This window comes from Muscardinus avellanarius (assembly GCF_963383645.1).
Source record: "Muscardinus avellanarius genome assembly, chromosome: 15".
NCBI lineage: Eukaryota > Metazoa > Chordata > Mammalia > Rodentia > Gliridae > Muscardinus > Muscardinus avellanarius.
The window spans coordinates 68,004,179-68,030,514 of NC_137801.1; the positions used below are offsets into that span (position 1 = coordinate 68,004,179).

The 26,336-nt window shown below is 37.8% G+C and overlaps 1 protein-coding gene across 1 annotated transcript in view; it reads left to right on the plus strand.

Moving 5' to 3' along the window:
• ALMS1 (ALMS1 centrosome and basal body associated protein) overlaps positions 1-26,336 on the plus strand; it is a gene marked incomplete at both ends in the record, with an annotated part of 141,119 nt that overhangs the window by 110,712 nt on the left and 4,071 nt on the right. The window contains 4 exons of the mRNA XM_080711409.1: positions 4,210-5,372; positions 22,999-23,116; positions 24,424-24,627; positions 24,935-25,176. Coding sequence (XP_080567535.1) covers positions 4,210-5,372; positions 22,999-23,116; positions 24,424-24,627; positions 24,935-25,176 — 1,727 coding nt within the window. The remainder of the gene's footprint in view (positions 1-4,209; positions 5,373-22,998; positions 23,117-24,423; positions 24,628-24,934; positions 25,177-26,336) is intronic.

Genomic DNA, 26,336 nt, shown 5'->3' on the forward strand with positions numbered 1-26,336 from the left:
GTTTTTGAGGTTCATCCAAATTGTTACTTGTATCAGTACTTCATTTTAATGGCTGAATAATATTCCAGTGTATGTATACACCACATTTTGTTTATTAACTTTGTCTAATAATGAACACTTGAGCTGTTTATAGCTTTTTGCTAGTATGAGTAATGCTTTTATAAACATTCATGTAGCAGGTATTTGTGTGAACATATGTTTTTGTTTTGTCTTGACAATATACCCAGAAGTGGTATGTTGCTTTGTCAGGAGTGGAATTTCTAAGTCATAAGATAACAATGATTAGTCATTTGAGGAACTGTCATACTGCAGAGCAGCTACCCTCCTTCGTTTTACATTCCCACCAGCAATTTGTGAAGATTCTAATACTTTTACAACCTCATAGGCATTCGTTATTATCTGACTGTATTGTAGCCATCCTTGAATGTGTGGAATAGTGGGGTCTCATTTTGCTTTTTTATATTACCTTAGTGATTAATGATGTTACATGGTGTGAGGTAAGGATAGAATTAGATATCCTTTATCACAACACTGTAAAAAAGACAATTCTTTTTTCATTGAATAGTCTTGGTAACCACACCAAAAATCAGTTCACCATAGATGTATACTTTTATTTCTGGACTCTCAATAATATCCTTTTGAGATCAACAGAATCTCATGATACATATATGTTTATCTTTGTGACAGAACCATTCTGTCTTATTTACTGTTTATTTATAGAAAGTTTTCACATTAGGAAGTGTGAGTCCTTCAATGTTGTTTTATTTTTCAGAATCTTGTCCACTCTTCTGGGTCCTTACTATTCTATGAATTTTAGCATTATCTTGGTAGTTTCTACAAAGAAGCAAGCCAGGATTCTAATAGGGATTACATTGAACCAGTAGAGCAGTTTGAGGAATATTACCTTCTGAATGATGTTGTCTTTCAGTTCATAATATGGAGTGTTTTCCATTTAAGTCAATGCTTTGTTGTTTTCAGAGTTTTGAATTTGCATTGATTTGTTAAATTCATTCCTAAGTATTTTATTTTTATGGTATGATTAGAATAGTTTTTATCTAATTTGGGCATAGGTAATTAATTTTGTAATTCTATATTAATAAATCAGTATATTTTTATAGATAAGTATTTTTCTTAGAATTCAGTATCTGTACCTGTGCATATATACAATTACATAAAACTCGTTGTTATGGTGAAGATAGTCATATGGTAATTAGAGCTATACTTGCGTATTTGATGTATATATTTGCCTCCTTTTGCTTGTGCTAGAATTGTTTTCTTAATTTCATTTTCAGCTTATTTATTGCGGGTGAATAAAGTCCAGTTTATAAATATTTTTTATTTTGAAATCTTACTGAACTCCTTTATTAAAGTTCTGAAAGTTTTGAGTTTTCTAGAAGAAGCCGTAATAGAGTTCATTTAGGAACATTTTAATTTGAGATGGCCAGGGCATCTAAGTAAATATATCAGATATGTAGTAAGTATATGACTCTGGGGCTCAAGAGAGAAATCATAGCTTGAAATGTAAATTTGAGAGTAGTTATCAGCATGAAGATAATATTGTCAGATGAGATGAGATGAGATCAGCTAGAGAATATAGAATGAGAACATAACCTTTGAGTTGGCTATACATGGAGATTGATCATACTTACAAGAGCAATTTTAGTCTAGTGCTGTTGCTGTACTCAGGAGTAATTAGAAGAGTGAATTGGGTAGGGAAGGAACCAAAGAAAACAATATATTAGAAGTCTGACCGTAAAAAGGAGCAGAGAAGCCGGGTGTGGTGGCTCATGCCTGTAATCCCAGCGCTTGGGAGGCCGAGAAGGGAGGATCGCACAGGTTTGAAGCCAGTCTCAGGTACTTAGTGAGGCTCTCAGCAACTTACTGAGACCCTGTTTCCAAATAAAGTATAAATTAAGTCTGGTAGTATAAAGTATAAATTAAGTCTATAAAATAATAAGGTAGTAAAATAAAGTATAAATTAAGTCTGGTAGCCTAGAGGTAGAAAAGCCCCTGCGTTCCATCCCCAGTAACACCACACACACACACACACACACACACACACACACACACACACACACACACACACACACACACCAGAAATGGGCCAGTACCTGGAGGAGGATGTGAGGGTTTTGATATGATACACTAAATTGTGTCTTCAAGCTTTTGGAAATGACCCAGTAAAGAGGAACAATTTGAGGATATAAGAGAGAGATGATCAGGAAAGGAATCAAGGTCTGAAAAAGAAGAGGAATTGGGCTCCAGAAAATATACAGTTAAGGCTTATGAGTGTCCTAGTCCATTCCTGCTGCTGTTACAGAAATTTGTTTCTCAACAGTTCTGGAGCCTGAAAAGTCCAAGATCAAGATGGCAGATTTGGTATCTGGTGAGGTCTCACTTTCTGCTTCTAAGATGGTTCCTTCATGCTTTGCATTCAGATGGAGGAAGACACAGGCTACGTCCTCACATAGTATGGAACAGAAAAGGCCCTACAGGCTCCTAAGCCCTTTTATCAGGGCACTGATTCCATTTGTGAAGCTGGAATGTTTATGATCTAATCACCTCCTAAAGGTCATACCTCCTAATACTATTTTTGCCGTGGCAGGATTCAATTTTCAAGCCATAGTCCCTTATAAGATATTATTGCACTTAAAATTGTCTCTTTTATTATAGAGTAACTATTGTCAAAAGTGAATCTGGAAGGTGATGCATTTTATGTTATGTATATTTTACCACATGAACATTTAGGGGGAAAAAGTAAAGGTGGTTTACAGAAAAAGTAAAGAAGTTTAAGACATATAAGAAGACTTTTTCATGCCACCATCTGATTGCTGGTGATGAAAATAAAGTCTGGGGGTTTTATGAAAATGGTGTAACTAATACACATCTAGTTTTTTGAGAAAGAATAAAATTTCTTTAACAGGAGAGAGCACATATCATAACACCTCACACACAGCAGCCAGTGAATGTGTATAGCAGTTGAACTTATAATTTTGGGAACTAAAGTGCCTTTTTTGAGGTCACATAGCTGGTCAGTTTAGGCCAGAATCCAAATGTTTTGACCCAGAGACCCCCCTATTTATGATGCCAATCTGGCTTTCTGAAACTTTATATAAATTGTTCTTTCAATTTTTGTTCTATATCTTAACTCAGTATGTATAGTATTTCTTTTTAAAAAATACTTTAATTGACATATTATAGTCTCACATCATAATGCAGTTCAGGTGGTGGCACATGCTTGTAATCCCAGTACTTGGGAGGTTGAGACAGGAGGATCATGGGTTTGTGGCCAGCCTCAGCTACTTAATGAGACCCTGTTTCAAAATAAAGAATGAAAAATCGGGCTAAGGATGTAGCTTGGAGGTAGAATGCCCCTGCATTTCATCCCCAGTACTGCAAAAACAAAACAACAACAACAACAAAAAAAAAACCCAGTTCATAGTGATGATGACAAATAGCACTCGCGCCAGCTCCTTCATTATTTCCTCTTTTCCCCATGCAGGGTATTGAGATTGACATTGGTATTCTTACATATGTACATAGTATCAGTGGAAGTGATTCCTTCATTGATTGATTCTCCTGTCCGACCTACGTTTCCCCTAGACCACCTCTCTAGCTCCACTGGAGTTTCTCCTTCATTATCTGAAGTCCTTCTGGTTATCCTGATTGCATTCCTTGCTTTCACATATGAGAGAAAAAATATGATCCTTCACTTTCTGTGCCTGGCGAATCTCATTTAACATAATGTTCTCTAGGTCCATCCATTTTTCTGTAAATGACATAATTTTGTTCTTTATTGCTGAGTAGAATTCCATTGTGTGTATATCCTATAATTTTGTTCTGTTCATTCTTCTGTTGATGGACACCTAGGCTGATTTCATAATTTGGCTATTGTGAACTGTGCTGCTACTATAAATATGTAAATATACACAAATATTATTGTAATATTCTGATTTAAGTTCCTTTGGAAAGAGTCTCAGGAGTGGTATAGCTGGGTCATATGGTGGATTCAATCTTCACACTGATCCTCCATAGCAGCTGCACTTAGTTGGAATCCCATCAACAGTGTAGAAGAGTTCCTATTTCCCCACATCCTTGCTAGCATCTATTATTTTTTGACTTCTTGATGATTGCCATTTTGAATAGTATTTCTAAAGGTAATTTAAATATTTTTAAATTCTTTCAAAATATTTTTTTTCTCCCTTTCAGAGTCCGAATGTCATTCAGAATTTGAAAACACCACTCATTCTGTCTTCAGGTCAGCCAAGTTTTACTTTCACCATCCAGTGCACCTACCAAGTGATCAAGATTTTTGTCATGAATCTTTGGGAAGGAGTGTTTTCATGAGACATTCTTGGAAAGATTTTTTTCACCATCATTCAGACAAACATAGAGAATATGCTTGTCTTCCTTCCCCTTATCAAACAGTGGACAAGACTGTGACAGATTATACCAGAATAAAGAGACTCAGCATTAATGTGAATTTAGGAGACAAAGAAGTGAAGCATACTACTCAAGGTCAGGCCAGCAGTCATCCAAAAAATAACAGACAGATAAATGATCCAAAAGGGGATCATAAAGTTACCCCACAGCCAACAACTGAGCATAGTATGAGTTTGAATGATCTCTGGAACAAGTACCAGGAGCGACAGAGGCAACAGAAACCACCTGATAATGGTGACAAGAAAGAACTATCTTTGGTGGAACGACTTGATCGTTTGGCTAAACTTCTTCAGAACCCCATCACACATTCTCTCCAGGCCTCAGAAAGTACGCAAGACGAGAGCAGAGGGGAGCGAGTCAAAGAATGGAATAACAAACAGCAGCAGCACAAAAGCAAGCTTCAGAAACAGAAGCGGTGTAAAAGTGTAGAGAAAGGCCATAAATGCATAAGTGATCTTAAAAAAAGCAAGGTACTTTCTCCTCATCAAACTGGGAGGTCCAATCAGATTAAGATCGAACAGATTAAATTTGATAAATATATTCTGAGAAAACGGCCAGATTTAAATTATATCAGCAACACTTCTTCAGATTCTAGACCCTCAGAGGAAAGTGAGCTGTTCACAGATACTCCCACCAACATTCTTTCCACCACCCCGTCTCCTGTGGAGTCAGATATATTGATCCAAACAGATAGAGAGGTGGCTTTGCACGAGAGGAGTAGCTCTGTTTCCACCATTGACACTGCCCGACTGATCCAAGCTTTTGGCCATGAAAGAGTATGTATGTCACCCAGACGAATTAAATTATATAGCAGCATCACCAACCAACAGAGGAGATATCTTGAGAAGCGGTGCAAGCACAGCAGGAAAGCACTGAATGTAGGTCATCCCCAAATGACTTCTGAGCACACCAGAAGGAGACACATCCAGGTACATGGCTACAGATTGCATCTGGCAATGTGACTGCCTTTTCATGGACTTTTTTGTTTTATTTCTGCACACAGGTGAAAAAAAAAAAAGCCATTTGCCCTTTCCTCACTATAACATTTCTTACCAACTGAAAAAGAGTGAGAAAGTGTAGTACAGTGCTATTGTGAGTTGTCATTCTTTCCATCAACACTCATTTAACCATTACCCTTTGGATGAAGGGCTTTGCTGCTCAATGCTTCAGAATCTGCAAAGTATGCCACCCACACGGGGGAACTTCAAGTTGAGAATGACCTCTATTCTGAACAGTGTTGCCTGGTTTTTGTTTGTTTTTTTATTCTTCTGTCTTTTGAGAAGTATTGGTGGTGCTTTTAAACACACACAAACACACACACCAGTATGATTTTTTTAAAGTAAATTAGTTGGCTGGGCATGGTGGCACACGCTTGTAATCCCAGCATTTGGGAGGCTGAGATGGGAGGATCACGGTTTGAGGACAGCCTCAGCTACTACTTAGTGAGGCCCTTTGCAACTCAGTGTGAGATCTTGTTTCAAAATAAAGAATAAAAAATAGGGCTGGGGGTGTAGCTCGGAGGTAGAATGCCCCTGGGTTCCATTCCCAGTACCGCAAAAAATAATAAATAAATAAATAAATTGGGATGATAGAAAAATTGAAGCTGGGATGAACAACATAATTTTAAAAAAATAAAGGAAGAATTGTGAATGATGAAAAGGCCAGTTGAAAACAGAAGGGAGATAAATTTATTTGGAGGATATGTTTGATAGAAGTTAGCAACAAAGTTGGCATTCTGTTTTCAAGCACACAGTGATTTTGTGATCAGTTATATAAAAGCAAACCAAATTTTCAAAAGCATTACTGATACAAACTTCTAAGAAAAATTTCCTCATCTGCCTTCATAAAGAAGAAACTACGTATAACAAATGGAGCCCTCTACAACTTCCTTACAATAGACACGATAATAAAGATGATAAGGCGATTATTCCTTGAATTAGAATTAGTAAAAGTAGATCTCAAGGGGTCAACACATATAGATCATTGCTTTACCTAATAGTGAAATTTAGAATATCCAGAGAAATGCTCTCCAAAGAGAGAAGCTGTATACATTGAAATAAGAAAAGGAAAATATTAGAACTTGCATTCATTTTACTCAACATATTTTTGTATATTTTATAAAATAATGGCTGACGTAGTAACATACTTTTAAAATAAATACCCATTTTGTCAATTTGTGCTAAAATATTTTGTCAGTAGGATTGCATGATCAAAATTATATGAGAACATGAGTCTAGAAAAAATGAGGCGCAAGACAAGGTACCAAAAATAGTACTTCTCATAATTGGACTTTTGCTATGTATTAAATTACAATAATGACATATATTAATATGATTTTTAAGTAATGGAAAATTGGGAATATAGGGGAAGTAGAGAAAAAGATCCAGGTAGAAAGTATGTATGGTAAAACACACAACATAAAATTTACAGTTTTGACCTTTTTATTTATTTATTTATTGTTTTTGGTGGTAATGGGGGTGGAACCCAGGAGCTTTCTACCTCCAGGCTCTACTCTCAGGCCTATTTTATACTTTATTTGGAAACAGGGTCTCACTAAGTAGCTGAGGCTGGCTTCGAACCTGTGCGATTCTCATGTCTCAGCCTCCCAGACGCTGGGATTACAAGTATGCTCCACCACGCCTGGCAGTTTTGACCATTTTAAAGTAAATAATTCAGAAGCATTGAGTATATTTACAGGGGGTTTCAACCATCACCACTGTCTGGTTCCAGATTTTTTTTTTTTTATCACCCCAGTGGAAACCCCATACTTATCAAGCAGTCACTTCTTTTTCCTTCCTACTATCCCCTGATATCAGCAACACTTCTTCAGATTCTAGACGCTCAGAGGAAAGTGAGCTGTTCACAGATACTCCCACCAACATTCTTTCCACCACCCCGTCTCCTGTGGAGTCAGATATATTGATCCAAACAGATAGAGAGGTGGCTTTGCACGAGAGGAGTAGCTCTGTTTCCACCATTGACACTGCCCGACTGATCCAAGCTTTTGGCCATGAAAGAGTATGTATGTCACCCAGACGAATTAAATTATATAGCAGCATCACCAACCAACAGAGGAGATATCTTGAGAAGCGGTGCAAGCACAGCAGGAAAGCACTGAATGTAGGTCATCCCCAAATGACTTCTGAGCACACCAGAAGGAGACACATCCAGGTACATGGCTACAGATTGCATCTGGCAATGTGACTGCCTTTTCATGGACTTTTTGTTTTATTTCTGCACACAGGTATTTTATTGGTTTTGAGATTATTTTTCACTTAGCATAATGTTCTCAAGTTCCATCCATTTCCCTGTAAATGACATAATTGTGTTTTTCTTTATGGCTGAGTAAAGTTCCAGTGTGTACATATACCATGGTTTTGTAATCCATTCCATCTTTTGATGGATATCTTGGCTGGTTCCATAGTTTGGCAGTGGTGAAGCTTGCAGTTATGAACATAGATACACATACATTAGTTTGGTAGTTTTGTTTCCATTCTTTTGGGTAGATACCCAGAAGTGGTATTGCGGGATCATATAGTAAGTTCGTTCGTATTCTTCTGAGGATCCTCCATTCTGTTTTCCAAAGTGGTTGCAATAATTTGCAATCCCACCAACAATGTATTAGAGTTTCCACTTCTCCACATCCTTGCTCACTATTTGTTATTGTTTCTGTTTTGAAAGATTACCATTATAGTTGGAGTTAAGTGACCTCCCAGGGTAGTTTTGATTTGCATCTCTCTGATTGCCAATGATGTTGAGCATTATTTCATGCACTTAGTGGCCATTTGAATTTGTGAAGTGTCTATTTAGTTCACTTTTGATTGGGTTATTTGTTTTCTTAGTGCTGAGCTTCTTGAGTTCTCTGTATAGTTTAGATATTAATCCTTCATCGGCAAAAATTGTCTCCCATTCTGTTGGCTCTCATTTGAGGTTCTTGCTAGTTTCCTTTGCTGTACAGAAGCTCTTCAGTAATGCAATCCCAGGTATTGATCCACCTTTTAGTTTCTTGTGCCTTTGAGGTCTTGTTGAGAAAGTTTTTACCTGTGTCTGTGTGTTGCAGTGTTGGACCTATGCTCTCTTCAAGGGGCCTCAAGGTCTCTCTCTAATTTCCAAGTCTTTGATCCATTTTTAATTGACTTTTGTGCAGGGTGAAAAAGTGGGGTTTATATCCACTTTTCTGCATATGGTTAACCAGTTTTGTCAACACCATTTGTTGAATAGGCTATTTTTTCCCCCCAGTGTATGTTTGTCAAAAGTCAGTTGGTTATAAGTGTACAGATTTGTCTCTGAGTCTTCTATTCTGTTCCATTGGTTTATGTATCTGTTTTTGTGCCAGGATCATGCTGTTTTTATTACTATGGCTTTATAGTATACTTTAACGTCAGGTATTGTGATTATTCCTGCATGGTTTTTGTTGTTGAGAACTACATTGACTATTCTGCTTTTTTTGTTGTTCCAAATGAATTTAAAGATCGATTTCTCTATGTCTGTAAGGAATGACCTTGGGATAATTTAATGGGTATTGTGTTGAATCTGTAGATCACTTTTGGAAGAATGCCATTTTGATGGTATTTATTCTGCCTATCCATGAACATGGAAGATCTCCATCTTCTAAGTCTTGTTTGATTTTTTTTCAATGTTTTATAATTTTTTTTGTAGGGGTCTTTTACCTTGGTTAAGTTTATTCCTAATATTTTATTTTTTTGTACGATATCCTGAGTGAAAAAGAAATTTCTGGATTTCTTTTTCAGTGGATTTATGGCTGGTATACAGAAAATCTTCTGATTTTTTTAAAGATTGATTTTGTTTCCAGATACTTTGCTGAATTTGTTGATCAGTTCTGTAAGCCTTTTGGTTGAGTTTGTGGGGTCTTCTAAGTATTGTAGCATTGTCATCTACAAATAATGAAAGTTTGAGTTCTTCTTTTTCTGTTTGTACTCCTTTGATTTCTTTTTCTTGCCTTATTGCTCTAGCTAGAGTCTCAAGTACTTTATTGAAAAGTGATAATGGACATCCTTGTCTTATTCTTGTTTTTAGGGGGGAATATCACAGTTTTTCCCCATTTAACAAGATGATGTCTGTGAGCCTGTTGTAGATTGCCTTTTTGATGTTTAGGTATGTTCCTTCTATTACGATTCTCTGCAGTACTTTTAGCATAAATGGATGTTGGATTTTGTCAAATGCTTTTTCAGCGTAAGTCAGAATATTTTTTAATAATGGATTTTATAGCTATAACTTATTTAATAATATAGGCTTTTATAGCTATAACTTTCCCTCTGAGTACTGCTTTTCTAAAAATTCAGATTATTTTTTTAAATGTAGGTATTTATAGCTATAACTTTACCTCTGAGCACTGCTTTTTTTGTGTATGTGTAGAATTAGGGTTTGAACCCAGGGACATTCTACATCTGAGGTACACCCCTAGCCCTATATTTTATTTATTATTTTGAAACAGGGTATTAATAAGTCGCAGAGGACCTCCTGTGATCCTTCCAGCTCAGCACTGCTTTTGCAGATAAAGTTTTCTTTTTAGCTTTGCCTTTACTACAAACCATATTTTGGTATTTTTTTCATCTCAAAGTATTTCCTAATTTTCCTTGTGATTTCTTCTTTGACCATTGAGTATTTACAATCATGTTTTTAAATTGTTACATATTTATGAATTCCCTAATTTTCTGTCTGTTGGTTTATTTCAGAGATAAACTTTGTATTATTTTCTTTTTTTAAAAATTTATTTATTGGTGCACTGGATTCATACAGTGCACCAATAAAAAACTTTTGTAGACATACATGCACACATCGCCCACCTGATCCCCACCCCATTCCCTCCCCTTCCCTCCTTCCCATGCTTGGCTTAGTGGTTGACATCTAGTATTATAGCAATTTATCCAAAATTAACAATGATAATCTCATATAACAGTTTCATTTGTCTGATACCAAGCTTTTGATGACTTAAAGATAACATTTCAATATTTCTTTTTGCTTTCTTTCTTACCAGAGAATATTCTTTTTTTTTTTTTTTAGGTGAAACTATCATACATTTATTTATTTATTTTTCAGAAAAAAAATCTATCCTATTATGGAATATACCCAAAATGATCTCGAAAAAGAAAAAAGCTAGAATGTATATTTTCTGATTTCAAACCTTATAAAGCTACAATAATTGAAACAGTGTAGTACTGTTATAAAGGCAGATATATAAACCATTAGAGTTAAATAAAAGCCTAGAGCTAAATTATTCCATATATTGTCAAGTTATTTTTGACAAGGTTTCCACGAACATTTGGTGGAGGAAATAATAATCTTTTAACTAAATATTTTTGAAAAATAATAATTACATGAAAAAGAATAAAATTGGACCTTTACCTAAGACCATATACAAATATTAACTCAAATAGATAAAAGACCTATATATAAATCTTAAGACTATAAACTTTTAGAAGAAAATCTGGGTCATAAAACGTCACATCATTGAAATTGGCAGTGATTTCTTGGATATGATTTCAATGGCACAGTCAACAGAAGGGTAAACAAACTCCCTAAAAATAAAAAAAAATATTGTATATCCAAAGACAATGTATTTCTTCTTTGTAGTTAATCTCTTTGAGTATTTTCTCTAGCGCTGGTTTTGAAGACATAAATTCCTTCAGTTTCTGTTTGTCATGGAAGCTTCTTATTTCTCCATCTAATTTGATAGAAAGTTTTGCTGGGTGGGAAATTTTTGGCTGGAAGTTGTTTTCTTTCAGAGTTTGGAATATGTTACTCCAAGCCCTTCTGGCTCTCATGACTTGGTTTGGGAAGTCTGGAGTGATTCTAATTGGTTTGCCTCTGAATGTCACTTGGCCCTTTGTTTTTGTTGCCTTTAGGATTCTCTGCTTGGCTTCCACATTGGTCATTTTGACAATTATGTGGCGTGGGGATCCTCTTCTCTGATCCTTTCTAAAGGGAGTTCTATAAGTTTCCTGGACCTGTGTATCGACCTCTTGCTCTATGCTTGGAATATTTTCTGCTATTTCTTCCTTGAAGAGATTGTTGATCCCTTTGGTTTCACCTTCTTTTCCCTCCTCTATTTCAATTATTCTTAGCTTAGCTCTCTTAAAATGGGCCCATATTTCTTCAATGTCAGATTCCTGCTGTCAGATATTTTTTCCTAGACTAGAAACTATGCGTTCATTTTTGGAGTGATCATCTTCTAGGAGCGAGGTTCTATTCTCCATGTGGTCTAATCGGTTGTTTGTACTTTGAATTGAGGCCTTTACTTCATTAATTGCATCCTTTATCTCTTTTTGGCTCTCTCTGAATTCTTTTAGAAACACCTCTATTATTTCTACAGTTCTTTTTCTGATTTGATCTAGAAATTTCTGAATTTCTGTTTTATCAGGTTCTGATGTTGTGGGGTTGTGGGCATTCATTGCTCCATTGTTATTCCTTTTTCCCATGATTTCGGAAGTTTGTGCCTTCTCTGGGTTCTTCCCTGTGTCACCACGACTTCACTTAAGGTGCTGTGGATCTCGAGTCTGTGGTATCTCAGTCCCCACTACTACTTTACTGGGTTGTATTGCAGAGTCTCAGACCCAGGGAGTCAGTCGAGGCTGCTTTAGACCATGGAGGGGTGCCAGGTTGGGCGTTTTTCTGCATGGAGTTGTGACTATGGTATGATATCTCTGCCACTGCCACTCCCCCACTGGGTCAAGTCCCTGGGAGTGCCGTACTGGGATTTCTCCTCTAGGGGGCCACAATTTGACTCACTGTTGTTGAGTGCGCTGATGAAGCTGTAGTGGACGTGGTGAATTTGCTGCTGCTGCCGCCAGTGGCAATATGGCACCACTGTCATGCCCTCAGCTGTGAGGCTGGCGTATTTCTTCTCTGTTTTTGAGCTCTGCTCTGACTCCCTGCAGGGTGTGCTGAGCCCGGCTCCTGGGAGCTTTAGATGCTCCCTGTGCTGAAAAATCTGCCTAATTCCGCCCGGCTGATCCGCAGCGGCTCACTTCTGCTTGCTTACCGCCGCTCCTCTCTGGAGCCTGGTGGGCTGTTGAGTGCATTGGTCTGGAGCCCTTCGGTGAATTCACCGCTGCCGCCGGCAATAAGGTGTTGCTGCTGCGTCCTCGGCCGTGAGGCTGGTATATCTCCTCTGGTTTTGAGCTCCGCTCTGAGTCTCTGCAGGGTGTGCTCAGCTCACTCTCCGCCCCTCCTCTCTGGAGCCTGGTGGGTTGTTGAGTGCCTTGTATTATTTCTGATCTTTATTGTATTACACATTTTTTTCATGGGCTAGCATGTACCAGATTTCTTTGTTACAGGATAATGGAACATTGTCCCAACCTCAGTACTTCTCCTTTTTTTGTCTTAATACATTTTTTGGATAGAGAAGCAATGCCTTTACATGTATAAGGCATATGTATTTTAAGTGTGTAGATATAATTTTATTTTCAAATACTTAGCTCGTAAAAACAAAAACCCAGACCAAGCACACAGTGAATGCCCCTGCATTCACTCCCTAGTATTAAACAAACCTTAGCTGCTTATCAATGGAGATTTTAAATAAAGTAATATTATTAAATTATTAAAAAATCTAATGTTCTTTTAAGCTGGAACCTAATCAGTTGTACTTGTTAATTATCACATTTCTTTTGAAATATTAGTCCAAAACAACTGAATAATGTGTAGACAGCTTATTAAAATGCAAATATCTGAATAAGAAACTAATTCTGAGTGAAATATGAAGAAAGGGATTTTATGTATTAAGCTTGAAGTTGAATCAGAACATCCAAGTGAAAATATCTACTAAGTTATGTGTATGAGGCCTCATGAGTGAAATACAGATTTTAGTGTCATCCATGTAAGGGTAATGATAATTCTCATAGATATTAAAGTAAAAAAGACATTTGCGAGAATGAAAAGAATTAAAAAATACAACAGGGCTACTTCCAGACCATAATTTTCCAGACTTGGTAGAAAACTTTTGGAACCCATGCCATATAGCTCTACTATCATTTACAAGATTTTTATGTTCATTTGTGAACTCTGTGGTTTTTCCCATGTGTTAATTATTTTAGCCCTAGTTTTTTTTTTTTTTTTTTTTCTTCTTCTTCTTACCAAAGCTATGCCATTATCTGGGAATTTTTATCTTGTTAGTTTCTTGACCTCAGCTTTGATGACCATTAGCCAAAGTGAATTCCATTTCATTTTAGCCATTCTTTCTCATAGCCATATTTTGAATTTTGGCATCACCCAGGATTGTTTTCTTATCCACAGTCTTTACACATTTGGAACCAAACATTTTTTTTAACCCTATTATGCAGGGAAAATGCATTTACAATTTAATGGGGAGATTTTTTTTCATAGTTGCCTGATCTACCATACCTGCAAGAATACATAAGTTCTAATTTTTTTTTTCTGGTGAACATACTTTATTTTTTAATACAATTTTTATTGAAAATAAATGGTATACATTTAAACTATACTTGGTGCCCTCTCCTCCCCGCCCCCGTTTTCCCTTCCCCCTCCCACCAATGATTGTTCAGGGTAACCATACCATATTCATACTTTTACACATATTCAGATGTAGACCCTCATTAATTAAGTTCGGCCTTCCTCCTCTCCTATCTTTCCATTCAGACTTTGCTGAGATTTCCCCTCCATTATCTGGAGTCCCTCTGGTATCCCCAATGCTCCATAGTTTGGGCATATTAGAGGAAACATATGTCCCTTCTCCTTCTGTGCTTGGCTGATCTCACTTAACATAATGCTCTCCGGGACTTTCCATCTTTTTGGACATGATTTTGTTCTTCTTTATAGCTGAATAGAATTCCATTGTGTGTATTTCCCATAATTATGCAATCCAGTCATCTGTTGATAGGCACCTAGGTTGGTTCCATATTTTGGCTATTACAAACTGTGCTGCTATGAACATAGGTATGCATATGTTACTGTCATTCTCTGATTTCAACCCCTTTGGAAAAATACCCAAGAGTGGTAGAATTGGATCGTATGATGGACCTATTTCCAGCTTTCTTAGGCATCTCCACACAGATCTCCATAGTGGCTGAACTAGTTTGCACTCCCACCAACAGTGTAAAAGAGTTCCTCTTTCCCCACATCCTCGCCAGCATTTGTTGTTATTTGATTTCTTTATCTTTGCCACTCTGGGGTTAGATGGAATCTCAGCATAGTTTTGATTTGCATCTCCCTGATGACTAATGATGTAGAACATCTTTTCATGTATCTATTGGCCATTTGTATCTCTTCTTTTGTAAAGTGTCTATTCAGTTCAATTGCCCATTTCTTGATTGGGTTGTTCGTTTTGCTAGTGTAGAGTTTTTTTTAGCTCTTTGTATATTCTGGATATTAGCCCCCTATCAGAGTGGTGGCTGGTAAAGATCTTTTCCCATTCTGTAGGCTTCCTCTTTAGGTTATTGATGGTTTCCTTTGATGAGAAGAAACTTTTTAGTTTGATGCCATCCCCCTTGTTAATTCTTGCTTTAATTTTCTGAGCTTTGGAGGTTTTGTTGAGAAGTTTAGCACAAGTTACTGCTTGTGCCAATATGTTGTAGTGTTGAGCCTATGCTTTCCTCTAATAACTTCACAGTCTCAGGTCTAAGTCTTTGATCCATCTCGAGTTGATTCTTGTGCATGGTGAGATGTAAGGATTTAGTTCCTTCTTTCTACAAATGGATAGCCAATTCCCCAAGCACCATTTGTTGACAAGGCTGTCTTTTCTCCAGCATATGAGTTTGGCCCCTTTGTCAAAGATTGATTAAAGATGTGTGGATTTGTTTCTGTATCGTCTACTCTAATCCACTGGTCAGTTTACCTGTTGTTGTGCCAGTACCATGCTGTTTTTACTACTATTGCTGTATAGTATAATTTGAAGTCTGGGATTGTGATGCCTCCTACATGGTTCTTAATTGCTGAGAATTGCTTTGGCTATTCTGGGTCTTTTCTTTCTCCATACAAAGATCATGATTGATTTTTTAGGTCTATGAAGAATGTCACTGGTATTTTAATGGGAATTGCATTGAATCTATAGATCACTTTGGGCAGAATGGCCATTTTGATGAATAAGTTCTAATTTTTTAAGATTATTGATAGTTACCACACTGAGTTCCTGCTTTTGTAAGTTGTTTTCTTGTCTCTAGCAATTAAATATATGTCAGAATGTTAGCTTTTATTATAAAGACACTTTGTGTCACTCCTTAATTATTAAACTACAAATATCCTAGATTTGGTGGAGCACGCCTGTAATCTCAATACTTGGGAGCCTGAGACAGAAGGATTGCAGGTTCAAAATCAGCCTCAGGAACTTAGGGACACTCTCAGCAACCTAAAGAGATCCTGTTTCAAAACAAAAAAGTACAAAAAGCATTGGGGGGTATTAACTCAGAAGTAAAATATACCTGGGTTTGATCCATAGTACCCCGTCCAAAAAAGAAAAAGAAAACAAGAATTATCAGTTGATTTGGACATTTCTAAAAAGTTTTCACAAGATACTTTTGGTGCTGTAGATTATATCCTTTTATTTTCTGGATCTACTTGATGTTTCTAATCACTAAATATGAGAATGAGTCATGTACAACAAAAGTTCTGAAACATCTTTGAGACAGTGGCTTTTAATTTCTGAATATAGAATAAGCCATCAGTAGGTGAGCTTACTCTCATAATAATAGAAGTTAAAATTGATGCCAACAGAAAGCTTCCCCACTGAGTACAATAGAAAGCTTAAGCCATAGTAGCTCATAAATTCAGTTAATTTGTAGTCACTTGAATCATTATGTGGAAGCCTAATTGCAAAGAACTGAGTGGACTGATCCAAAGTCAGATTTTTTATTTTTCTATATTTTATTTTTTTGGTGGTGCTAGGGATGGAACCCAGGGGCCTTCTACCTCCGGGCTACACTCCCAAATTTATTTTATATTTTTTTGGAAACAGGTCTCTTAAACCAGCTGAGGCTGGCTTTGAACCTGCACAATCCTTCTGTCTAAGCCTCCCAAGCGCGGGGATTACAAGCATGTGCCACCACGCCCGGCTCAAACTCAGATTTTTGAGGGATGAGGAGATGACTGACACTCCACGGACTAAGGAAAGTAGATTATTGTGGTTTACCAGCAGCAAATGTAATAAATTAAAAAGTAAAGAAAAAATAAAGGTGTTCTATCCCATGGTAAGTCCTGAGCACAAATTATCAGATAAAATTCAGGCCGGTACATTGGGACTATTGTGAATCAGTGGACAGAAGTCAATATTACATGGCACAGTTGCATGATTTTCACTATATGCACTGGGCTCTGGCTCCAGAGCGTAGTGCCTCACCATACCTATGGCATCAAGTGCCCACATTTTTGGTAGGATTATCTCTCTCTTATTATATAAAAGTAACACTATTGATCATCTTCCATTTTTCTATATCCCTGCTTCAGTAACATAGGAGATACCCAACCATAGAACAATTGTATGCTTTTTGCTCCAAACAAAACTTTATAACCCACTTTTATTTGTTTGCATACATGAATAAACTTTTAGAGTTTTTTCAATGATTCACATGCCATAAAATTTACTTAGAAGCCTAAGCGTAGTTTAGTGGTTTTTAGTTTTTATTTATAGAATTGCGCAGTCATCACTCTAACCTAATTTTAGGACATTTTTTACACTATCCAAAAACATTTTATATACATCAACAGTCTTCATTTTCCCAAACTCTCACTCCTGCCCCAGTCCACAGACAACTAATTACTTATTTTTATGGATTTGCTTATTCTCAATATTTCATATAAATGTAGTTTTTTGTAACTGACTTTCATCTATCATGTTTTCATACCATATGATAGCATGTATTCATTACTTTTTATAGCCAAATAACATTCCATTGTGTGAATATATCATATTTGGCCATCAGTTCATGGACATTTGGGTTATTTCCACTTTTTGGCTATTATGAACAAAACTGCAGTGAACATTCATGTACAAATTTCTTGTGTGACTATTTTTCACCTCGCCTGGGTATATACCTAGGTGTGGAATTTGATCAGGTGTTAACTCTGGCATTAACCATTTGAGGATGTTCCAGACTCTTTTCCAAGGCACCTATTCTATTTTGCATCCCCATCAGCAAAAGTATGAGGGTTTTCATTTCTCCACATCTTAACACTTCTTTTCTGTCCTTTTGATTTTAATCATCATATAGGTCTGAATAAAGGTATTTTGTTCAGAGGGAATTTATTTTTAGACTATTTTCTACTTTTAAATGTCTCCCTTTAGCTAGATGTGGTGGCACATTCTTTTAATCCCAGCATTTGGGAGGCTGAGACAGGAAGATTGCGGTTCATGGACAGCCTCATCTTCTTAGACCCTTTGCAACTCAGTGAGAGCCTGTTTCAAAAATAAAGAATAAAAAATAGGGCTAGGGTGTAGCTTGGGGGTAGAATGTCCCTGGGTTCCATCCCCCAGTACTGGGGGGGGGGGAAGTCTTCCTTTAGCTGGGCATGAAGGCACACACCTGTAATCCCAGAACTTGGGAAGCTGAAACAGAAGGATCGCAGGTTTGAGGCCAGCCTCAGCAACTTAGACCCTGTTTCTGAAAAAGTTTAAAAAAAAAAAAAAAAGCTGGGGATATAAATCAGAGGTATAATGCTCTTGCATTCTACATCAATTCTATAAAAGCAAACAAAATGTCTATTTTTTATATGATGGAATTAATAAAGAGGACTTTGAATTAAAAATAAAAACACCTACTAGGCTCCTCATCTAATACACAATATGTGTTTTTTCATGCTTTGTGGAGCATACTATGGCTGGTCATGTATTTTGGAACTGCAGGAGGTTCACGGAATCTCAGGCCTGGAAGGAACCTCAGGTCTATGATCCTGCTCACCTCCATCAGATCAACATTTCTGCTGCGTCTGCACTGAAGAACACACTAGCGTCTGCTTCAGCAGTGCCACTCTTCTCTTTTTGCTCCTGAATGAGCCCTTTCATTTGTTGTAAGGTTCCAGTTGTCTTTTTTTTTTTTTTTGGTGGTACTGGGGTTCCTGGAAGTCCTTCTACCTCCGGGCTACACTCCCAGACCTATTTTTTATATTTTTGAAATAGGGTCTCTTAAAGCCAGTGCGGCTGGCTTCGGTCAAATGTTTTTAATTATGAAGATTCAAACTCACATTTGGATTTCTGGCTCTGTTCCCAAAAATAGCTCTCTGAAGGCATGGGGAATAAGTCTAGTCTTCTCAGGGCCCCTCTTCCCTCCCTGATGTGTTTTTCTGTACCCTGAATCATTTCTCACAGGTTTTCTAAATCTAGCAGTTTTCTGGGGTCTGAGTTCATTGATATCCTGTTTTTAAGCATGTCCCTGAACTAAGTGTGTTGTGGTTCAGGTAGTGAGAGCATGTTGACTGAGCCAATTTAGCACCTTCATTTCTGAAGATGGAACATTTCTTTTTAATTTTTATCTGTTTGCAGTACTAGAGATTGAACCCAGGTCCTAAGGACCTGCTAGGCAAGTACTGTTCCACTGAGCTGTATCTCCATCCTGAGCCGGGATAGACCATTCCTATTGCCTAACATGTATTTGAGTCCTACTGAACGCACTGTTGAGCTCATTACATCTTTATGGCCACACTCTTCCCTCCAGGTTTTTGTTTATTCTCATCTCTTGAATTGATAATACTGTCATAAAGTTAAAAATGTATAAAAATATTTGATTAAGAGTGTCCCTCCTACTGCTGTTCAGCTCTCCTTTCCAGAGGCAATGTTACTAGTTTCTTACATAAAAGTTGTGCAATCATCACTTTTGTGTGTGTGGGGGTGGTACTGGGGGTGGAATCCAGGGACTTTTCTACCTCCAGGCTATACTCCCAGACCTATTTTATGTTTTATTTGGAAACAGGGTCTCACTAAGTTGCTGAGAGCCTCACTAAGTAGCTGAGGCTGGCTTCGAACCTGCGCGATCCTCCTGTCTCAGCCTCCCAAGCGCGGGGATTACAAGCGTGCGCGTGCGCCACCACGCCCGGTCAATCATCACTTCTTTACACTTCTAGAACATTTATATCACCTCAGAAAGGTCCCTTGTACTTGTTTGGAATCTTTCCTCATTTCCAGTCCTAGGAAATTGGTAGTCTGCCTCTTTATGACATTTCATATAAATAGAACCACACAATCTGATCTTTTGCGTCTGGCTTATTTTCTTGAGGCTCTTGTTTTCAGGGTTCATCCCTGTCATCATATGTATCAGTGGTTCCTTTTATTGCTGAATAGTATTCCATTATATGGGCATGCCACATTTTATTTACTAGTTGGTGAGCATTTGGATTGTTTCTTTTGATAATTTGAATGCTGCTATGGACATTTCATGTAAAAGTTTTGTGAGCCAGGTGTGGTGGCACCCACTTGTAATCCCAGTACTTAGGAGGCTAGGATCAGTAGATCACAGGTTCATGGTCAGCCTCAGCTACTTGGGCCCTTTGCAACTTAGTGAAACCCTGTTTCAAAGTAAAGAATAAAATATAGGGCTGGGGGTATAGCTTGGAAGTAGACTGCCCCTGGGTTCAATTCCCAGTATATAAAAAGAAAAAAAAAAATGTGTGTACATACATAACGTGCTTTTTTCTTTTGGGTGTTTACCTAGGTGTGTCATTACTGAGTCATGTTAAATTTTTAAGTATTTAAGAAACTTCCAAAGTATGTTTTTTGTTGTTGTTGTTGTTGTTTTAGTTTTTTTTTTTTTTTTTTTTTTTTTTTTGGTGGTACTGGGGTTTCTGGAAGCCCTTCTACCTCCAGGCTACACTCCCAGACCTATTTTATATATTTTTTAAATTTGGAAACAGGGTCTCTTAAGCCAGCGAGGCTGGCTCCAAACCAGCACAATCCTCCTGTCTCCCTCTCCCAAGCGCGGGGATCACACAAGTGTGCGCCACCACGCCCAGCCCAAAGTGTTTTTTTAAGTGGCTATTTCACTTTAAATTCCCATGCATAATAAGTGTAGGGTTCGAGTTTCTCCACATTTTTATCAACACTTGTTCATATTTTGGGTTATAGTCATCCTAATGGTTATAAAGTAGTATCTTGTGGTTTTAATCTGCATTTGCTTAATGACTGCTAATGCTGGATGTCTTTTCATTATCTTATTGGTCACTCTTTTTATGTTTTTTGATAAAATGCCTTTTTAGATCTTTTGCCTATTTTTAAATTAGGTCAGCTGTTTTACTGAATTGTAAAAGTTTTGAATATTCTGTTTACAATTATTTTTTATCACATGTGTGATTTGCAGGTAATTTCTTCCAGTTTGTTGCTATCTTTTCATTTTAAAGGTGTCTTTTGAAGCTGAGCTTAGTGGCGCATGCTTGTAATCTCAGTATTTGGGAGACTGAGACAGGAGGATCACAGGCCAAGGCCAGCTTCAGTAAGTTAGCGAGACTCTGTTTCCAAGTAATAAATAAAATCAGGCTAGGGGTGTAGCTCTAAGATACACCACCCCTGAGTTCAATCTCCAGTAACACGTGTGTGCACATGTGCACACGTGCGTAAACACACACACTTTTGAAATGCAAATGATGACTAATGAAGTTCAGTTTAAAATGCTTTTCTTCTATGCATTGTGGTTTTGGTGTTATATCTGAGAATTTTTCACCTAACCAGATGTCTAGAAAGTCAGTTCTTTTTAACACCTACCATACTTTTCTCTTTCGCAGTTGCAGAGAAGGGTGGCGCATTGCCCGGCAGCCACATCTTCCCCACTGTCCTTTCTGTACTTGAGCATCTTGGTTTTTCATAGCATCCTAGTAGTCTCATAGTTTTATATCCGTTTTTTTTTTTTTTTATAGCTTACCACTTAAATCGTTTGTTCTTTCTAACACTTGTATAATTTCAGAAATAAAGATTTGCCCCTCCTTTTAGTGGGAAAAGTGGTACAAAGAAATTGTGGTTTGAGAAACAACTAATAAAGGGAAGAGAGTAGGCTGGCTCAGGTTTCTGGATCCCAGACCCAGACCTTTCTCTCCTACATCTGAGTTGCTACCATCCCTCCTACGTAATGTACAGGCCTTTACAGTTACCCCTACTCAACATTCTTTGATTTGATTTGGTCCATCGTTCCTGTTATTATTTGGGATCCTGATAGCCATTCACGCCACTCCTAGATGCGTATCATACAGAGATCCTCCTGTTTTCCCTGTCTCTAAGACTCTGATAAGGTAAAATACTAAGAAGGAATAGTTAGCCAAAGACAGTGACTAGAATACCTCATATGCTTAGTTAATATTTGTCTTCAAATGCAAGATGTACCACTCAGTAAAGGCCTCTCTGTATGGACAGTAATTCTTGGGTAATGTTGGTTTAATCAGATTCTACGAACTTAGCATTCAGCCCATATAACTCTATCTTGCTCTCAAGCATGCCATGAGATGTTTTGTCATTATGTTCATTATGTTTAAATCTGGCTATATTCTATTACACATTCTTTTGGGCTGCCAGTCAAGTGACCACATCCACTAGGGAAATGAGGTTAACCTGGTAGGGCCTGTTCTGCCTGCCTTACTGAGTCCTAGCTGAAATTTGATTTTTTTTTTTTTTTTTTTTTTTACTCTCAAGTGCTTACAAATTGCCGGACTGGTGATCAATTCTAAGATTTATAGTGAGCCAGTGTCAAACTCACCAGTTTGTAAGACTACCTTTTGGAAAATAAAAGTATCTCCTGTCTCCAGTATTTCCTGTCTCTAAGTGATTCCTTTTTCTTTAGATTCTGTTTCAAGCTTCCTGGGATCCTTGGAAGGTAGTTTAAATAGTTCAGTAGATACTTTTCCTGACTTGGGCTTCAGTTCACCTCTACAAAACACCCTTAAGTTAAAAAAAAAATCACTTGGCATTTATTAAAAATGTAGATTGCAATTGATTTTTCTAGACTACCATCTCCCAGGACATTTTTATGATAAGCAAGTTTTAAGAAATACTGTTTTATATTTTTATTTGTTCCAGCTCTATTTGGATGACCTTTTGCCACCCAGCAGCATCCCCCATTCAATCCCTAGTTCTTCATCACTCTGCTTGCTCTTAACATAACTAAAATGGACTTTGGGGCTCTTGTGTGTTTTTGCAATACACTACTCATTCAGGACTTCTTGGGGCCTGCAGCTCTTTGGTGTTTGCATATATTCTTTTATTGGAGAACATTCTCTGCTCGTCACTCTTGCTGTCTTCAGACCTTTATCTTGCATTGAAATTATACACAGGTATCAATTAAGAATTCCATTCTGAAGATGCATCAGGCTAGGGTTTGGCTAGCATCAAGTTTTTTCAAGCCCTCCGAAAATACTTAGGCTTTTGTTTCTGTTTTACTCTCTTGCATCAGCTTGGCCTTTTCCAACTACGACAGCATTTTCTTCCCTGTCACAGATATGTAGTAGCATGTTTACATTGTTCACAACCTTCCTCCAGCAACACCCAAACAATATGAGTTAGATTAGAGAGGACTTTTGGGGGACATAGAGGCTTTTTTTCCTTATGGATAACTGTACCATCGATGAGGTAAATATAATGTGGTCTCTCTCCTGCTCTGTCTCTCTCTTTTTTTTCAGGTGGAAAACAGTATGATTTCTTCTGATTCTATTTCATCTGCCAGTAGTTTTTTGAGCTTGAACTCTGTTCTTGGCAATGGGCAAAATGTGCACGTGTTAAATAAGGGTGTACAAGCAGGTAAATCTCTTGAATCTAAACTTTTTCATGGAAATAAAAATGGTTATAAAATGTGGAAGATAGTCATCCTCATCCATAATAAAGGAAATGAGTTAAAACTACCTGTATATTGAAATGTAATTTCCATCTCTAAATTGGAAAAAATTCAAGTTTATGAGCAAGAATATGTGAAAATGAATACCCTCATACATTGTAATGGTAGTGTAAATTGTTACAATCCCTGTGAAAAAAGCATCTTGGCAGTTTCTCCTAAAAATTATTTCAGAATTCAAAATGTCTGCTTTTAGAGTTTAGCCTATAGATGTGCTTGATAATGTGCAAAACTACTAGTATAGAAAATCAACAATTTTCTGCTTGGTATAGCAGAAAATTTAAATGAACTTAGGTATCTCTCAGTGACTGAGTGGTTAAATAAATTATTGTACTTTCATACAAGGAAATCCTACATAGAATAAGGAAGTTCTCTTTGATAACATTGGAAAATCTCCAAGATACATAATTTAAAAGAAAAAGTACAGAACAGTATATAGCATACCCCTACATGTGTTTAAAAAAAAAAAAGGAGGGGAGAGAATTGCTTGAATGTGCAAAAGCAATTCTTTGGAATCACAGGGTTGTGAACAGACTGAATGGAAAACAAGAGTGGGAAGGAGGATGTTCAGTTTATGCCTTTCTATACCTTTTAATTTTATAAAGCAAAATTAAGTAAACCTTCTTGATGTCTTTTTTTCTTCCTGTCAAGTACTCTCTTTATTGCTATCAACCTCTTCCTTACTTGGGTGACTCATAAGTATTTACTCTATTTTTCACTTGGGATCAGAACTGAAATCCTTTACCCATCAAAACCCTATTTGTTCTTCTTTCTGGTATTTAAACTGTCTTAGAAATTAAAATTCTCTCTCTTTATTCTTCTCCTTCCCTGCATTACTACATCTTTCTACTTTCTTTTCCTTTCTTTCTTTCATTTTCCTCCATGTACCTCCAAAAGGGCAGCATGTCTTTAAATTATTAAACTGTTTCATCTACTTCTGGGCATGGTAGTGCATGCCTGTAATCCCCTAGTACTTGGGAGGCTGAGACAGAAGGATTAAAAGTTTGAGACCAGCCTCTGCAACTTAGTAAGACCCTGTTTTAAAATAAAAAAAAAAAAAAGAGAAGTGATGGGGATATAGCTCAGTGGTAGTGGGCCCCTGAGTGCACCCCTAGTACCACAAAGCAAAAAGAAGAAAAAAAGATTCGCTATTCAGTAAACCTGTCAACTGAGCTTTAAGAATACTCCCAGAGACATCTGTGATCCTTCCACTCAGGTAATTTGGAGATCGTGAATGGTGCCAGGAAACACACTCGTGACGTTGGAGTGACTTTCCCAACTCCAAGTTCTAGTGAGGCTAGATTAGAAGAGGACAGCGATGTGACTTCTTGGTCAGAAGAAAAAATTGAAGAGAAAAAGCTCTTTACCAATTTTCTTGGGGACAAGAAGTTAAGGAAGAAGAGGCAGAATCCCTGTGAAGGTCAGTTTCTACTTCTAGGCTTTATAGCAGAAAAACCAATGAATTAAATCTCGTGTGATGCTAAGATTCTTTGTTTCTGAATGACTGTGTTGACTCCATTTGCCTGGCCACCACTTTGGCAAAATTCCAGAATCTGGAACTACATTCTTACAGTCATACCTACAAGTAAGACAGATTCAAGGGCACCCCAGGAGCTCCTACAGCTGAGCCCCCTGGGAATCTATATTATACATGTGTCTTTGATGAGACCTGGGTGGGGTTGTAAAAATCACACAAATTTTTTTCTTCTGAAATATATTTCTTGTAGGAGTTTCATGGTTTGTTCCTGTGGAAAATGCAAAGTCTGGATCTAAGAAGGAAAACCTGCCCAAGTCTTATGGCCCTGGTATTTCCTGGTTTGAACCAATAACCAAAACCAAGCCCTGGAGAGAGCCGCTGCGGGAACAGAACTGGCAGGGACAGTGCACGGCCAGCCGGGTGTCTCTGGTAGGCCCAGGCGGAGATGACGGCCGAGGCCCACCGAAGCCTTTTGTGAGAGCCACCCTGCAGGTACAGTGACATGAGGTTAACTGTAGCCGGTGTTAGGGGGAGAAAGGGCAAAACCCAAAGAAGCTATCATCTGTGACTTGGCGTTCTGAGGTTTAGTCATATCACTTTATTTTTAAAAGAAAAACAACAACAGTGAAGCAGTTTGTTTCACTTCATAAGCGTCTGGTACCTCCCCATGAACTAAAGGCTGCCTTACTCTTAACCTTCTTCTTTTTTTTTTTTTTGGTGGTACTGGGGGTGGAACCCAGAGGCTTTCTACCTCCAGGCTATACTCCCAGACCTTTTTTATATTTTATTTGGAAACAGGGTCTCACTAAGTTGCTGAAAGCCTCAATAAGTAGCTGAGGCTGGCTTCAAACCTGTGCTATCCTCCTGTCTCAGCCTCCCAAGCATTGGGAATTACAAGCGTGCGCCACCCCGGCCGGCTTACTCTTAACCTTCTAAAGTACTTCTTCGCCCTCAGGATTTGAGGTACTATGGCAGGGCTGTCCAGGGCTGAGGGCACCTGCCTGTGGAGTACCTGGAGGCCTGGTGTCTGTGTTGGCATTGTATTTGTTCCACCCCTTAGGTAAGGCTTGTTCCTGCTTAACTCAGGACACAAAAGGCACCAGGTCTCTTTCCTCCTCCTCCTCCTCCTCCTCCTCCTCCTCCTCCTCCTCCTCCTCCTCCTCCTCCTCTTCTTCTTCTTCTTCTTCTTCTTCTTCTTTTCTCTCTCTCTCTCTCTCTCTCTCTCTCTCTCTCTCTCTCTCTCTCTTTCTCTCTCTCTTTCTCTCTCTCTCATGCTGAGATCAAACCCAGAGCCTTGTAAATGTCAGGCAAGCACTCTACCACTGAACTATATCTGCAGCTTTCACCAAGCCTTTTCTTTGAAGGCTAAAGGAAATGTTATTTAATAATACTTATTTAAAAAGGAATTTAAAATAAATTTGTTTGAAGAGAAATTTAAAATAGTACAGTGGGCTGAGCACTGTCCATTCGCTATTAAGGATAGTTGTGATTCCACAATCATAGTTCTTGGCTTATTTTAAAAACATTTTTTTTTATCCCTTTGATTTCCTCCTGGAGTTATCCCTTGTAGAGAGGTGTCAGAGTGTTCTTTGATTGTGGATATTTCCTTAGCATTGGAAACAAACACCCCAGCTGGGCTCAGTGGTGCACGC